At 40.6% G+C, this 17,323-nt stretch overlaps 1 protein-coding gene and 1 pseudogene across 1 annotated transcript; one reads left to right on the top strand and one right to left on the bottom strand.

Annotated features, from left to right (window-relative positions):
• Positions 1 to 3,171: 3,171 nt before the first annotated feature.
• On the top strand, positions 3,172 to 5,516 carry LOC146558266 (uncharacterized; annotated as a pseudogene).
• Positions 5,517 to 5,597: 81 nt separating this feature from the next.
• LOC146558265 (uncharacterized) lies at positions 5,598 to 8,747 on the bottom strand. Its single transcript, XM_085247763.1, has 4 exons — positions 8,705 to 8,747; positions 6,937 to 7,937; positions 6,679 to 6,845; positions 5,598 to 6,454 (listed from the first exon to the last, which is right to left on the bottom strand). The coding sequence occupies exons 1-2, from the start codon at positions 8,745 to 8,747 to the stop codon at positions 7,162 to 7,164; spliced, it is 819 nt and encodes a 272-aa protein (XP_085103889.1). The 3' UTR covers positions 5,598 to 6,454; positions 6,679 to 6,845; positions 6,937 to 7,161.
• Between the last annotated feature and the right edge of the window lie 8,576 nt (positions 8,748 to 17,323).

Below are 17,323 nucleotides of genomic sequence, written 5' to 3'. Positions count from 1 at the left end.
CCTCGGAGTTCACATCACGCAGGACCTGTCATGGTCCTGTCACATCAACACCGTGGTGAAAAAGGCCCGACAGCGTCTCTACCACCTCAGACGCTTGAGAGACTTCCAACTGCCCTCCAAGGTGCTCAGGAACTTTTACTCGTGCACCATAGAGAGCATCCTGGCGGGAAACATCTTAACCTGGTTCGGGAACAGCACCATGCAGGACAGACGAGCTCTACAGAGGGTTGTGCGGTCAGCTGAGCGCACCATCCGCTCCGAGCTCCCTGACCTGCACTCAATCTACAGCAGGCGGTGCTGGACCAAGGCCAGGAAGATGGTGAAGGACCTCAGCCATCCCAACAACAGACTGTTCTCTCTGTTGAGGTCAGGAAAGCGATTCCGCTCCCTGAAGACCAACACAGAGAGACTGAGGAGGAGCTTCTTCCCGCAGGCGATACGGTCTCTCAATCACACCACCACACAGTACTGACCCACACATGTGGTTCTTACACACACACTGGACTTTCTGGACTTTGGTTTTGCACAACACTGGTCACTATATTCTTCATTTCCGGTTAATACTTGTACAGCTGCTGTTATTGTGTATATATTTATTTATATTTAGATTTCTTCATACATTCTTATATAGTTCTATATTGTGTATTGTGTATTTTGTTGTACAGTTATTTTATTTTCAACTTTAATTTATATACACGCAACAAAAATATAAACGCAACACCTTTGTTACTGCTCCCATTCCCCATGGGATGGACGTAGAGACCTAAAATTCATTCCAGATACACAATATAACCATCCCTCCCAAACAGTGGTCACAAATCAGTCCAAATGTGTGGTAGTGGGCACATCTGCTATATTGAGATAATCCACCCCACCTCGCAGGTGTGCCACATCAGGATGCTGATCTGACATCATGAGTAGTGCACAGGTGTACCTCAGACTGCCCACAACAAAAGGCCACCCTGGAATGTGCAGTTTTTTGCGCTATTGGGGGTCTGGGGACCCAGAACCGGTCAGTATCTGGTGTGACCACCATTTGCCTCATGCAGTGCAACACATCGTCGCATGGAGTCTATCAGATTGTCAATTGTGGCCTGTGGAATGTTGGTCCACTCCACTTCAATGGCTGTGCGAGGTTGTTGGATATTCGTGGGAACTGGTACACGCTGTCGTATACGCCGGTCAAGCACATCCCGAACATGCTCAATGGGTGACATGTCCGGTGAGTATGCTGGCCATGCAAGAACTGGGACATTCTCAGCTGCCATCTGCCCTGAACAATGTGAACCATGATTCATCCGTGAAGCGCACACCTCTCCAACGTGCCAGACGCCATCGAATGTGAGCATTTGCCCACACAAGTCTGCTACGGCGACGAGCTGGAGTCAGGTCAAGACCCCGATGAGGACGACGGGCATGCAGTTGAGCGTCCCTGAGACGGTTTCTGACAGTTTGTGCAGAAATTGTTTGGTTGTGCAAACCAATTGTTCCAGCAGCTGTCTGGGTGGCTGGTCTCAGACGATCTTCGAGGTGAACCTGCTGGATGTGGAGGTCCTGGGCTGGTGTGGTTACACGAGGTCTGCGGTTGTGAGGCCGGTTGGATGTGCTGCCATATTCTCTGAAACGCCTGTGGAGACGGCTTATGGTTGAGAAATGAACATTCAATGCACGGGCGACAGATCTGGTTGACATTCCTGCTGTCAGCATGCCAATTGCACACTCCCTCATTGCTTGTGGCATCTGTGGCATTTTGCTGTGAGACAAAACTGCACATTCCAGGGTGGCCTTTTGTTGTGGGCAGTCTGAGGTACACCTGTGCACTACTCATGATGTCAGATCAGCATCCTGATGTGGCACACCTGTGAGGTGGGATGGATTATCTCAATATAGCAGATGTGCCCACTACCACACATTTGGACTGATTTGTGACCACTGTTTGGGAGGGATGGTTATATTGTGTATCTGGAATGAATTTTAGGTCTCTACGTCCATCCCATGGGGAATAGGAGCAAAAACAAAAGTGTTGCGTTTATATTTTTGTTCAGTGTATGAAGACGTGGATTCTCCTTTTCACATGTTAGCATGTTGTTTGGCCAGCTGTGGCTTACATTACCACAGCTGTGATAAAATTATCAGGAGTACTTCTATGTCTATGAGGGGAAAGCTTTCCTTGTTTACATATAATATAACAATGATACAGATAATGAAAGTCAGACAAAGTGGATCATGTCTTTTACAAAGTGCATAAATAAATCAAGCAGATTTTTTTTCGGTTGTGGTTTCTGAGTTGTGAAATGTCTGCAGCTCCGGAGTGGACTGTATTTGATTTGTCACATTGAAAGAGGGCCAGAAAATTACATAATCAGTGAAGCCAAACACATGTCTCTTTCCTAATATGGGCAATGTCTTTAGTAAAACTCAGCTGTAAGCATGTCTCCAGGCTCTGAATTGAAGGATTTTAGCACACAATGTTATGTGTTTTCAAACTCACAAAATCATATTTTACGTTCTTGAAGCAATAACCACGTGAAACTGAAGTTTAAATACTTTTCTTCCCTACATCCTGTGTGCAAGAGTCAATTATAGCATCATTTGGAGAGTTATATTTCATTTAGCATGTTATCGCATATCTGAAGGGGACCTAAAATAAAGCACAGTTCAGTCAGAGGGTCTCTTATTGATTGAAATCAACTTTTCCTGCTTTTAGGAGATAACTGAAAGTATACATGAAAGTGCCTTATCTTTTATAACCACAGGTTTTTTTTTATAATGGGTGTTTGTGTAAACTGTGTGTCACAGAAATAAAAGGCTGCTGTGGCGTGATGGTTCTTCGTAGTGGTCTGAACAATTTGGGGATTCACAGACAAAATACAAAACACATTGGGTAATTGCAACCACTCAAATACACACCTGAAGGCACTTACTTGTAAAACTGAACACCAATTAGCCAACTACAAAAAGCCCTCAGTTTAGCCAATTCAAGAACTTTGCAAGCATGGATGGAGGGAGAGCAAGAGGAGGAGGAGGAGGAGGAGGAGGAGGTCGAGGTCGAGGTCGAAGAGGCCATGCACGGACCCATATTTCTGATGATATAAGAGCAACTTTGGTGGACCATGTCATCAACCATGGCCTGACTATGAGGGAAGCTGGGCAGAGAGTCCACCCACATCTAAGCTGCTTCACAGTGGCATCTGTAATAAGAACATTCCGACTAGAAAACAGGTCTGTCTTCACCTCTCTACCTTCTACTCCACTCAGATGGTTTTTATAGCACTGTTCTACAGTATATACCATTACCATATCAAGTGTACAGGGTATTGCAGGGTGCTAAGGCTCCTTTTGCAGCCAAAGTGGTAGTTTCTGTGAAACATAGCATGATTACTTATATTGAAGTACAGTGGATGACACAGTACATACAGTAAAGTACTGTAAGAAAAATAAGCAAAGCGATGACAATATGTGGTTGTATTTCTCTAGACTGACTCGAAGACCTTCTGGGGGAGGACGCCAACGCCTGTTCACACAACAGCAGGAACTTGCCGTTGTGGACCTAGTGAGGGCAGACAATGCCATCCGTCTCCACCAGCTACGAAAGCAAATACTTGCAGACAGGCAAGTGTTCAACAGCATAAACCATGTGAGCATCACCACCATCAGACGCATCTTGGGTAAACACAGCATCACCATGAAGCAGCTCTACAGAGTCCCATTTGAGAGGAACAGTGACAGGGTCAAAGGACTTTGAGCTGAATATGTACGGGTAAGTGTAACTGTCCTTTACATGTACAATACAGTATTGGTGAAATCCAGTAGCAGCTGAATATGTACCATATCAGTACCACATGGATCCATTCTGAGAGCTACACAGGTACCTGTGTGATGGGGTTCTGTATGTGTAGCACTGTAGTACAGTAATATGTTCTCTTGGCCATGGATGGAGTTGCACAGCCTCATGAATTCATTTTCATTGATGAAGCTGGATTCGACCTGAGCAAAACAAGACGACGGGGTCGTAATGTCATTGGTCAAAGGCAATTGTGCACGTCCCAGGGCAGCGCAGGGGAAATGTCACATTGTGTGCCGCCATAAGCCTTCGAGGGCTTCTGCATCATCATGCAAAACTAGGTCCATACAACAGCCAACATATACTCACATTTCTAGATGCTCTCCATAACATAGTTGTACAGAACAGACCAGATCAGCCCAGGTTTGTTTCCATCAGGCTGCTCTGGTCCAGGCCTGGTTCTCCAACCACAACCAACTTGAAGTGGTATACTTGCCCCTTACTCACCATTTTTAAACCCTATACAGGAATTTTTTTCGGCTTGGAGATGGCGTGTATATGACCGCCAACCACATGCCCGCATGCCTCTTCTGCAGGCAATGGAACAGGCCTGCGGCGACATTCAGGTGACAGCAATCCATGGATGGTTTCGACATGCAAGAGGATATTTTCCCCGGTGCCTAGCGAGAGAAGACATTGCTTGCGATGTCGATGAGGTCCTGTGGCCAGACGCCAACAGACGGCGGGATCCATGAGCCCACGTATGCACAATTGTCATGATTTTTTGTGTTTACAGTATGGTGTTTTTTCTATTACTGTATTATGGTGTTTTTTGGGTTTTTTTTGCTTTCTCTGAATTCATGGTAAATGGCCTGCATTTGTATAGCGCTTTACTCAGTCCCTAAAGACCCCAAAGTGCTTTACACTACATTCAGTCATTCACCCATTCTCATGGTACTGCAATGTACAATACTGAGTAGGCCTATTTGTTGTTTTGGTTGTTTGAAAATGTGTCTCCTGAAAATATGCCTTCTGAATAAACAATGAAAGACTGCAGTGTTTTATATAAAGTAGACTAGTGTGCTCCCCCTGATCTGTAAGTGTTTGCATATGATGCAAGTATGTGTCATTTTGTCAACAGTTACATTTTGACAAAGGAATGTTAGGTTTTGACAGCAGAGTTTAGGTTTTGAGAGTTTCAATTTGGCACAGATGTGAATGGTATATTTCCCAGTGTTGTGTCGTGTGTACCCAGAGGTTGCCCTTTGTTACAAATTAAAGTCTACAAATCAATGACATCACACTGGCCTATGTTTATTCAGTCTATGATTACATGTCAGTGAGATCTTGGAGCTGCCAGCATGCAAAGCTGCAGCTTTAGAATTTAGGCTCTAATCCTTTTTTCCACCATTTTTTTTTTATTTTTCTTCTTCCTTTGTTTCTCAGACATGTATGTTTTTTTTTTTTTTGTTTTTTTTTTTCTCCCATCATTTCCTCTTATTGTCCCTTTACATACTCTTTGCCTCGCTCCAGTCTACTGCCAGAGTTTCAGTATTTTATTCACTTAATAGCAGGACAGAATACCACGTGACTGTGGCCTTGTGTTATACCCTCTCTGCTGCAGTGATGCTGCAGACAAACACAAACATCGTGATCAGACATTTAAGAAAAGCCTCTTACAGATGAAGGTCTGTGTCTCTTGACCTAAACACATAATCAAGTTAAATCTAATTTATGTTCATCAGTGCCCCTCACACTGTAACTTAAAGTAATACATTTGTTACTGGTTAATTACAGAAGCATGTTTGTGAGCATAAAGATGTAAGCCTTGGACCATCGGGATGAAATGTGGTTGGGAAACTTAACAAGCATTGATAAAGCTTCATCAGTAGTTCGAACAATGCCTCAAAACCTTCGCTCACCACAGGTGGTTAGCAGACTGTGGTTGTACCATGCAGCCTAATAACATGCAGTAAATTGCAGGTTAAAGCAGTCTGCTTACACATTGTTAAACGAGGGAAGGGAACTAATGTGGCTGTCACATGACCCTTTTGTCCCATTTCATCCCAGCATTTGATTAAATTGCTGCTCACTACTTAAAACTGATCACATAAAACTATTTTTCTTCATCTTTTAATGATTACCAAAGTCTGTGAATCCCCAAATTGTTCAGTTGTTCTTTTTGCTCCCTATGAGGTCACTTTTACCATGTGACAAAAACAACACCCCACTGTACACACTTGAGCCACCAGCAACTTTATAAATCCCCAATAAAAAGCTGACAGGTTGCAATGATGTTCCAAATAACTTATTAAGAAAACAACTAAATACACAGAAAATATTATGAAAACTGGTTTATTTTATATCTCCTAGTTTGAAGTGAAGCAATAAAAACATGTATAAAACATCACAAACTGTAATATTATACAAATGCTTACGTCCTGCTGATGCAATGGAGACATCTTCCAGTGACAGTCTTCATCCGTGTGAGTGTGAGGAGGCTCCTAAACCCACCGACACAGAAGTGCATGTTCACAACTCCCTCTGTGCAGGTGGGGTCAGGGCCCTCCTCACCCTGGGTGAAGAGGGGTGGTGCTGTGGCCAGTCAGGTATGAAGTGCTGAGAGTGGATCTTTGGTCCTCTGTGCAGCTCTGTCCACTCTCAGCTGCCCTGCAAAGCAATAACACGAGAAAGACGTCATTTTAACACAAAACAGCATTTCCATTGTTGGTAGCTGCAGCATGTTGTTAAAATGCAATTTTAAACTCAACATATACACACAATAACTATAACTAAACTTAAACCTACAGTACTGTAGGACGATGATTTACACCAGCTATTGGAAGGATTTAGTCTTCAAGACAGTTTGTAGCCAATGTGAGGTGATAACTTACATAGCTGGAACACAGCACCACTCTCCAGTTTGTCATTTGGTCATCCATCCTTCTCATCGGGTTGGGGTAAGGCTGTCTTCTGGGTGGAGTATCTCTCTGTGTTAGCTCCGTCCTGGGCGTTGAGTGTCTGAAGTGCTGAATGCTGGGAGAGGACAAGTGTAAAGCACCTGAAGACAAAAAGACAAAGAGAAAAGCATGAATTCACAGATCACAGAGTTGTTCACTTTACTTTTCTTCTGTTATGTGTTTTTACCTTACCTCTGATCCCTGAGCCACAGGCTATACCTTATGTAAAAACAAGAGACTACAGTCAGTTCACGACATCATTTTAAACCTTTTCTACTTATTTGTGTTGACATTAAGTACGGACTTACCTTTGTCCTGCATGGTGAGCTAGAGCTTGAGAAAAAAATGTTAGTCATTTACAAACACTGCAAAGGCCAACTTAAACATTTAAAGCTTAAAAACAAGTTCTAACATAATCTAGTCAGAGTCGCTGTCATCAAGTGAAAGGTTAAAAGGCCTTTCCCAGAAGCGTCTGACACCAACAGAACCCGAGGATGTTGAAGGGCCATAAAACGTGTCATCACTTACCTTGCACCTCTTTGCACTTACCTCATCAGTGCAGGTGTCGTCTCCGCTTCTCTTTGCTGAGGAGGTGAGAGCTGAGGTTGAAGGAGAAGCTGAGAGAGTAGCGGAAGAAGGAGCAGGAGAGGAAGGAGCTGAGGGAGCAGGGGAGGAAGCAGCTAAGGGAGCAGGAGAGGAAGCAGCTGAGGGAGGAGCAGAGGAAGCAGGAGAAGCTAAAGGATCACCAACCGGGAAGAGTGGGGCGTTGGCCTGGCCGAAAGGCGGCATGGCGAACGGGGCAGCACCTGGAGCAATAGGATGTTGCCAATCGTGCCAAAACGGCTCTGGAGGGAGCTCCTGGATGAGAGGGGAATCAGCTCTCTCATCCATGGTGTCATACCCCGAGTCGTCACTAGGCCAATCGGCCCACTCTTCTGAGTTGTTCCAGTCAGAGGAATTGTCAGTGTCTTCACTCACCTCTTCGACGTCCTCAGGTATGTAGGGAGGGTACTCACCTTCCTCTTCACTGTCATCAGGATCCTGTGCTTCAGGAGAAGAGGGTGAGGATGGGAGAGGGATATACTCACCATACTCACCTTCACTGACACGCTCGGTATCAGAGTCATCCAGGATCCTGATGACCTCTGGAAGGCCTTCTTCTGCAGGACGCTCAACCACGTAGTCGAGACGACCTGTGAGGAAACAAGTTTAAAATAACATTAAGAATGTAATAAACATCAAGTGCTAAAGGAACAGAGCTACATCTGTTAGTTTGAGCAGACGATGAGAGAAAAGCATTTTAGGCTACATTTATGTCAGACTGAATGACACTTCTACTTGTTCATGCAAGCAAAAAACAGCTAAGTCAACTAAGTTCACATCATTAACTGCTATATAATAAGATATAGTAGTGGCATAACATAAGGATACCATTATTACTACTGTACTATGATTACTGTTTTCATATTCTTTTTTATATTCATTTATTTTTGTTATTTTTTATTATCATGTTTTGTAGCAGGGGAAAAGTTATAGTTTATTTCAATAAAGCCTTTGATCCAAGAAGAACAGGATGTTAGGAAGGGACCGGGATCTGGTGTGTTTACACCTGTGTGTTCTGACGTCATGACATGCTGAAGATGCTGTTACCACAGAGACTGATTTTGGGGCATTTTACAAATTTTAGTCCGTTAAGCTATTTTTAACCAAATCATTAAAAAAGTGTCAAATTTGAAGCCTTCAAATCAAAGTAACACCTTTTTTTTCAAATTCATACACCAGTCGTTAATAATTTCTACACCTCTCCCGGAAAATTTAAAGCATACAAACAATTTACGGGGAAAAATCTTGGAATAAGCATATTTTGATAACATTAAAACTTGATATTCACACTGGAACTTATTAAATTATTACAGTCATTTAGTAGCTCTTAAAATAACTGAAGAAATGTTAAAAGTACCTGCAACGAAGTCCAGGGGGCTGTCGAGTCCACGACGAGCCATCTTCAGGCTTTGCTGTATGAAAAACAAGTACAAACAATCCAAAGATGAAGTACTTGTTGTGGCGAGCAAGTCAAATCCGCTTTCAGTAAATATTTTCCGAAAACTTAACTTTCCACAGGCTGAGGTTGGAGCAGGTCAAAACAAGTCCAATAGCAAGTGTAAAGGGACGAATGGAACCTTGTGCAGCATTTATATACCCTCCGCAGGCCATGGTTACGGTTGCCAACATTTTTCTTTTAAAAGCTAACAATAACTTAGCGTTCTCGCTACTCACTATGCTGTTAAACAGCTATATGTTAGCAATGACAACATTTAACAATGCTAGCCGTGCTGATTAGCCTTAGGATTGCTTGAGGTTGTTTCCAGCTCTAGTGGTCATAAGCGAACTTAGTTCTGTGCCAGCTTTTAGCACGAAAATCAATCTTGTAAAGCTCACTATTAAACTGACAAAGCCTTAGAGCCTAGAAACTATGATACTTAAAACTGTGCTATGTTTGTCTCATAGCATATAGCAAGACCCCATAACTGACCTTTGACCTCTTCTCAAGATTAGATAATGCTATATAGAGCTATTTTAACACTATGTTTCTTACTGCCATTGTTTGACAACATATAAGCATAAAGGAAATGATATATGGAGATTCTAAATATCAGGTTATTATGACTTTATTATAAACTTTACAGTAACAGTTCAGAACTATTAAGCAAGCTTAGTTTTGGAAAAATCCCATTTGTGATCAAAACTTTTTACTTCATATTTATTACTAAATAATTCAATAAATTATACTCAAGTACTGAATAGTCACAAAAAATAGTAATTATGCTGAAAATTATGTTAAAGTGGTTTTCGACTGAGCATATAAACAAAAGCCTGGGAAAAAGTTCTGTTGAACAACACACATATGTTACCAATATTGTAGCCGGTGTTATTTAATAATTTGTTTTATTTTTGATACAATTTCAAACTTTATTAACCTTTTCAATAAAACAAAGTCTCAGATTTAATTATTCTGAAACTAAGTTTAAGCTTCCCAGAACGTTTTGTTGCAAGTTACATTACTGATATAAGAAATATAAAATGTTTGTATTGTTCACCCACAAGTGCAGTCTCTGGCTCAAACAGAAGCTTGATATGTTTGGTTGTCAGTCCAGACATTCCTAAAGAAAGTTGTCCTTCTTCAGCTCCAGACCTTTCTAGATAAAAATGGCATTAGTGAAGTATTTCAGTCTGGTTTTAAAAACGCACCACAACACTGAAACTGCTCTTGTAAAAGTTTTTAATGACCTTTTAACTTTTCTGACTTGGGAGATTTTGCCATTTTAATACTGTTAGACCTCAGTGCTGCATTTGATGGGATTCTTATCGCTCGGCTTGAGCACTGTGTCAGAATCAAAGGGACTGCTTTGGAGTGGTTTAAATCTTACCTGTCCAGCCAAAGTTTTTCTGTTAGATTGGGGGAAACATCGTCCTCAGAAGCCTCACTTTCTTGTGGGGTCCTCAAGGAGTCCAATCTTGGTCCAGTTCTCTTTTCTATTTATATGCTCCCCATGGGTTCAATTTTTTGAAAAACATGGGATCTCATTCCATTGCTATGCAGACAACTCACAGATTTACCTGCCACTGAAACGTGAATCTGTGAGTCGTCTGAAGGGTTTGCTAGATTGTTTGGAGGATGTTGAGGATGGCATGGATGGCTTTTAACTTCCTTAACCTAAATGAACAGAAAACAGAGGTGATTGTGTTTGGTCCCTGTGACCGCTGTGACTTTGGCCCTTTAGGAATTCATAATAATAATAATAAAAACCTTTGCAAGGAACCTAGGAGTGTTTTTTTGACTCTAATCTAATGTTTGATAAACAGATTAATGCTGCCTTTGCTGTAACTGCTCCCAAGCTCCCTTCACGTCAGGACTTCCCCAACATTGGACACTTTTAACTGACCATTCATCCTCCTCTTTCTCTCATTTTTTACATTCATCAGGTCCTCAGAGTACTCGTTCCATCTTCCCAACACACTCTTTTCACTGTTTAGCACATTTCCATCTTTATCCATCTTACTCCACTCCATTTGATTTCCAGCTTCAAACTCGTGATAATGACGGACACTCTCTTCACCCTGAAACAGCATTCATGAAATCTTCCTTCAAGATTACAACTACTTGATTTACAGTGGAGTGAAAAAGTCTTTGGCTTCTTCCTTATTTCCTTTTTTTGTATGTTTTTCACATGTGAACGTTTCAGATCAATAAACAAATTTAAATATGAGGCTATTTAAAAAAAAACAAACATCAATCATCCAAACAATTTATTCAAAAAATGGAATTTTGAAACAAGTGAGCTGTAAATACAAAATTGCAGTTGCACTAAAACACATTTTTGCATTGTCCAACTTTCTTATCTCTCGTCTGCTCTCACAGTGAGTCACACACATTTGTATTTACAGAGCACACTTTGACAAGTAGTCTAAACTCTGGGTGAAGTGTGTGATCACACCGAGTCCCAGCTGGTTTGAGGAGCAGACTGAGTCTCTGCAGGGTTTAAACTCAGTCCCTGGAAAACAGACACAGTCCAGTTATATCTGGATGAAAACTGTCTCTGTGAAGGCAGTTTTGTTTTTGTTAACACTCCCTCAGAGAGGGACAGCTGGTTCATGTTTATTTAATCCCATTATCCAAAGACACTTCTACATCATCATCCACAGTTATGGGTCAATGACAATATCAAATAACAAGATCAGAATAACAACCTTAGGATTATTGAGATTTGTACTTACTGTGGTTTCATCCATCTGAGTTTTGTTCCCTAAAATGAGAGAAGAAAGTCAATTTCAGTTTTGTTTTAAAATTCAAAATCATTCAATCTTAAATGTACCTTTATGTCTTGTCCTTATATTGACTGTTGCAGCAGTTATTAAAAGCGCTGCTAATCCCACAGAGACAACAATGAACCTCAAAGAAACAAAAAATCTGTCAAACACAAAAAATGTGATTATTAAAATTATTTGGTTGCAGTTTTCTGTTCCGTGTAAATTCCTTTCTTTTAAAAATGTAACAGCATTTTATTAATAAATGTGCAAATTTCTGTGATATGATTTGTATTTAAAAGTATTTATATACAAAGTTAAAGTGAGTTTTCATTTGCATATCATTTCAAAAGCTCAAATAAATTTAAAATAAACAGATATTTATGCAACCAGCTTAATCTTCAGTCCTGCTTTTGAAGGACTCTTCATTGTTGGGGTTGTTTCTGATTTTGTGCTTATTTCAGTTTTTCTGGCTGGATTCTTTGTTGTTTTTGTGTCACCTGAATAAATGAAAAAGTAAAAGCACAAAAGTTTTTCATGTTTCTCATCTGATGTAAACATGAGAAACAATATTCTACTTTCACACTTGAAATATTTAAGTAAATGTTTGATGTGATTTTACTTATATTACAGTTTTTGCCCACTGCTTGAACACATTTTGCAAAACCCCGCTCGCTGTGCCAAAACTGTACACACAAGTACACATGACACAACACTGGGAAATATACCATTCACATCTGTGCCAAATTGGAACTCTACTCCCAAAACCTAAACTCTGCTGTCAAAACCTAACATTCCTTTGTCAAAATGTAACTCTGTTGACAAAATGACACATACCTGCAACATATGCAAACACTTACAGAGCAGGGGGAACACACTAGTCTGCTGTACATAAAACACTGCAGTCCTTGATTCCCATTGTTTATTCAGAAGGCACATTTACAGGAGACACATTTCCAAACAACCATAAACGCAAATAGACCTACTCAATGCTGTACATTGCAGTACCATGAATACAGGTACAGCAAATAAAACAACAACAACACAATAGTACTGCAATAGAAAAAACACTATACTGTAAACACAAAAAACCATGACAATTGTGCATAAGTGGGCTCATGGATCCCGCCGTCTGTTGGGGTCTGGCCACAGGACCTCATCAACATCGCAAGCAATGTCCTCTCCCGCTAGGCACCGGGGTAAATATCCTCTTGCTCTCCCTCCATCCATGCTTGCAAAGTTCTTGGAATGGCTACGCTGAGGGCTTTTTGTAGTTGGCTAATTGGTGTTCGGTTTTGCAAGTAGGTGCCTTCAGGTGTGTATTTGAGTGGTTGCAATTACCCGATGTGTTTTGTATTTTGGATACATGTGTTTTCCGAATGGCACCCTGAGATTTCATTTTGTGAGCGAAGTGTCTTATGTATGAAATAGAGTGTAGCATGCAGGACCATGTGTGTTGCATGAGGGAGTAGGTGTGTTGCATAATTGGTACTGGGGTGCAAAGCAGCGCTTTTGTTTAAGGTAGGGGTACATGTGTTTGAGGTATGGTAACAACAGCTTCACGTTGTGTTACTTTAGTCTAAGCATGGGTTTATAGTGTTCAAGCAATGGGCAAAAACTGTATTGTCTGTTTGTCTCTGTTTGTCTCTGTTTCCCCTGCGAAAGACTGGCGACCTCTCTGGGTTGTACCCCTCCTCTCGCCCTATGATAGCTGGGATAGGCTCCAGCTCCTCTGTGACCCTGGTAAAGATAAGCGGAAGATAATAAATATATGGAGTATGTTGATGTGGTGGAGGAGGTACAAGTATCTGGGCATCCACATCTGGCCATTTTCTCTAACAGGCTGATTCAGTTCCACTGTCACAAAGACTGAAACAAAAAGCATTTCATACCCCACATGTGATCACCTTCTATTATAAGCTACAACAACAATAATAATAATAATCATCATCATCATCATCATCATCTCATCATTGTTGTCCATGTATCTTCTCGTCTTCACTGCGTAGGCAGATCCTGAAGTTTCCTACGCTACGCTACACCAAAACCACGAATACAGTTTTTTTAATTGGTTTGGCGCAGTTTTCACAAGCAACTGGTACATTTTCAAAACTCTTAGTACTTATATCACAACAGATCATCAAAAGTGCACCTTTTTCAAACATTTCAGCATATTTTCAATTGTGTTAGTACAATACACATAATGACAAAATATCATTTTCACTACACAAAATAAGTGTTTCATCTAAATAAATGTTTCGTTCACAGTTACTGCCTTTCATAATGTTGTCACTATAAAATTTTTGATTTGCATCTCTTATCATTCAGTTTACAGTTTTTTCTGAATGCTTAAACCCTAACTGTGATTCCTGTAGCACAATCTCTAAAACTATTCAGACTTATAGCAAAACCACTCACTGAGTGTGCAAAACTAAAAGCACAAAAACTGCTTTGCACTCAGTTTGCAATTTTGTAACACACACTTTGCAAAACTGTAGGCACAATTCACTGCACAACACTCAATTACCAAATTTCCAACACACTCCTAGCAAAAGTATACACATGTATGGCTATCATTAACACTAATTTGCCAACTGTCTGGCACACTTTCACATGTCAAAACTTTTTTAGATAATTAGTTCACTTTGCAATCAGCCTAAGCACTATAATACAGGTAAGCTGTGTGTGCGGAGTACAATGGAGGGAGCAGAAAGAGTGAGAAGTAGAGGAGGCCGAGGAAGAGGACGTGGAGGTGAAGAAGTAGGATGAAGAGGACGACAAGGACAAGGAGGAGCAAGAGGAAGACGAGGAGGGGGGAGAGGAAGATGAGGGGGGGGGGGAGAGGAAGGGTAGGAAGAGTAAGAAATAGAATTGTAGAGCTACAATAGTGGACCATGTAATCAACTATGGAATGACCCTGAGGGTAGCTGGCCAACGGGTCCAGCCTAACTCGAGCCGCTACACTGTAGCAAGCACCATAAGGACATCTTGAAATGAGAATCGGTTAGTACAGTCACTTCGCACAAAGATTTGTAGCACTGCCATATGCCAATGAGAAACACACCAATACCATTGATGTAAAAATACTGAAATTGTTACTTTACAGAATTGCTAGATGACCAGATGCTGGGGGCAGAGGAAGCATGTTCACTGCAGACCAAGTAACCCATATAGTCATTATGGCGATTGCAAATAATCCTATACTTGGAAATGAACACTTGTGTTTGTTTTGATGTGTTTGAATAAACACCAGTACTTGAAGTTTGGATCCCTCTATGCTTATGGATCTATGACAGAAGTATGAGCTCAAACTGACATAGCCTACCTTGTGCACAGAGAAAGCAAAAGCCAGATGTGTTTTATATTCATACCATCAGTGTGCAGTTGGCGCATTGTGTGCTTAGTAGATGATGGCTTGTGTGTACTGTTTGATACGGAAACACCATTTTTATGAAGGTGTGAAGAGTTAATCTAGCTGTGTTTGCTTTTGCAAGAGAACTACAATGTTTGATTATTAGGTGACAGGTTTTCTTATTTGTGTGAAGAGTTTTGCAAAATTAGCCAATAGTTACAAAAAATGTGCTTAAGCAATCGGAAAAAACTGTAATACATTTTTCTGTCATGTAATTCAACCGATCTTAATGTTTAATCAATGAATCATTCATTATGTCCATGGATTTTCAACTTGACTGATTGTTGTCTGGTCATTTGTAAGTTCCTTTTAAGAGGAACAATGTCCAGGTGAAACAACTGCGTTCAGAATATATTCAGGTACAACACTAAACTGGCATGCAATTACTGTAACAGAGGGTGATGGAGCTGGACGCTGCTGTGAATCATCACAAGTATATTTTTGTTGATGAGGCCGCTTTCAATCTAGCAAAAACTAGACACAGAGGACGTAACCTTATTGGGCTACCATCCACGTCCCTGGACAACGTGGGGGGAACATCTCATGTGTGCAGCTATATCTGAAAATGGTGTGGTAGGCTGTAGACCAGTTCTAGGGTCATACAACACTGAACACCTGATTTTTTTTTTTTAAATGAACTGGAGCAGGCCTGTCAGGGAGAAGACATCGTCTATGTTGTTGTGTGGGACAATGTCAGCTTCCACCATGCACAGCTGGTTCAGGAATGGTTTCAAACACACCATATTCCCCTTTCCTCAACCCAATTGAGAAATTCTTCTCTACATGGTGGTGGAAGGTGTATGATCGCCATCCCCATGAGCATTTCTCCCTTCTTCAAGCCATGTGTGGAGCTTGTGGTGATATAACTGCTGAGCAATGTCAAGCCTGGATTCGTCTTGCCAGGAGATTTTTCCCACGGTGCCTGAACAACGAAGACATCCACTGGGATGTTGATGAAAACTTATGGCCCAATGTTAATGACCGGCTTGATTAATTGTATAAAAGTGATAAAAAATAAAATAAAAAATATATTGTGCTTATGTAAATGACTTGTTGTTTTTTCTCCCTTTTTCGTGTGTGTGTGTGTATATGTGTATATATATATATATGAATATATTTTTTATTTTTTTTATTTTTTATTTTTTTTGTTATGCCTGAACATAAGTGTAATACTTGCTGTGTAAAGTTTTACAGTTCAGTTACACTCATTCATCACCAAGGACAATTTGAAACGCTTACCTTGTATTATTTGCTCCTGAATGAAATGATTGGTAAAAGTACTACGTTGAAAAAAGATCTTACTGTTTTGTTTGGGTGAGTAAAGCAAATGTTCTCAGTATATATCACAATGATCATATGTTCTGCAACAATGATTAAGTGGAATGAAAATATGTGCAAATACAATGAACTCATGACATCAGATTTGAAAGAATGACTAGTGGTGTTACAAATGTGATCAAATGTGAGTTTTGTACTGAGAGATTTGAAAATGCACACTTTAGTTGTGAAAATAGTACCAAACCAATTAAAAAAAACTGTAAAGTTCAGGTAAGGTTTTGTCTTTGTGTATTATTTATTTATCTACTATATTTATATTTATGTATTTATTTACTCAGTAACATCAGTAACGAGTGCTCACAGAGAGCACAACCCTCTCTGAAGGTCAAGGGCCATACATCAGCTATTACACCATGCAGAGTTTTTATGGATTGTTTATGCTGATGTGAGCATAGTTAACTGAGTCCTCCTGCAGCAATCATGTGAGTAACTACAAAACATTTGATGGGCGACTTGTTAACTGCAAAACAGAACTTCATAGAAGTTGGTGGAGAGGCTGAGCATGGGCAAACAAAGAATATTTGATCCACAATTTCTTTGAAAGTAAAAATAATGTATTGAACACAGAAGCATGTGATCTCTAAGCGCCCTTCCACTACTTCCATCGAACCGCTTATCCACTTCAGGGTCACAGTGTTATGTCACTTTTCCAGGTTCGTGGTGATGATGAAGGTGATGCAGTGACCTACAGCACTGTGAAGGCTCATTCCTCTTCTGCTGCAGCCACTGCTGATCCCAGCAGCCTCTACTCTACTCTCAGTTTCCCAGTCACATAGTTCAAGTTAACAAAAAGGACTCGCATTTAAGTTAAAGACTAATTTTGTGTTTGCATGCAACAGATTGATAGCGACGTGCTAATTATCATAAACTATTAGATAGATACCATTATTATAACAAACATTTGGTTTCAAATCCAGAAGCACGTCTTTATATCCTCCATTAAAACTATATAAATAAATGTAAATAGAAACTTTATTTTCTTTATGAAATCAGACCAGTGTGTTTCCAGAATGTGATCACTGG

This window comes from Mchenga conophoros, linkage group LG15 (assembly GCF_057382185.1).
Source record: "Mchenga conophoros isolate Kocher_MC1m ecotype Shallow Benthic linkage group LG15, M_conophoros_male_GT1.1, whole genome shotgun sequence".
NCBI classification, from domain to species: Eukaryota; Metazoa; Chordata; class Actinopteri; order Cichliformes; family Cichlidae; genus Mchenga; species Mchenga conophoros.
This window is presented reverse-complemented; position numbering and strand designations above follow the sequence as displayed.

Coding starts and splice junctions, on each gene's coding strand:
- LOC146558265 (XM_085247763.1), bottom strand. CDS start 8,747: ATGGCTCGTCGTGGACTCGACAGCCCCCTGGACTTCGTTGCAG. Junction 7,938..8,704: donor CCCCCTGGACTTCGTTGCAG/GTACTTTTAACA, acceptor GTTTCCTCACAG/GTCGTCTCGACTACGTGGTT.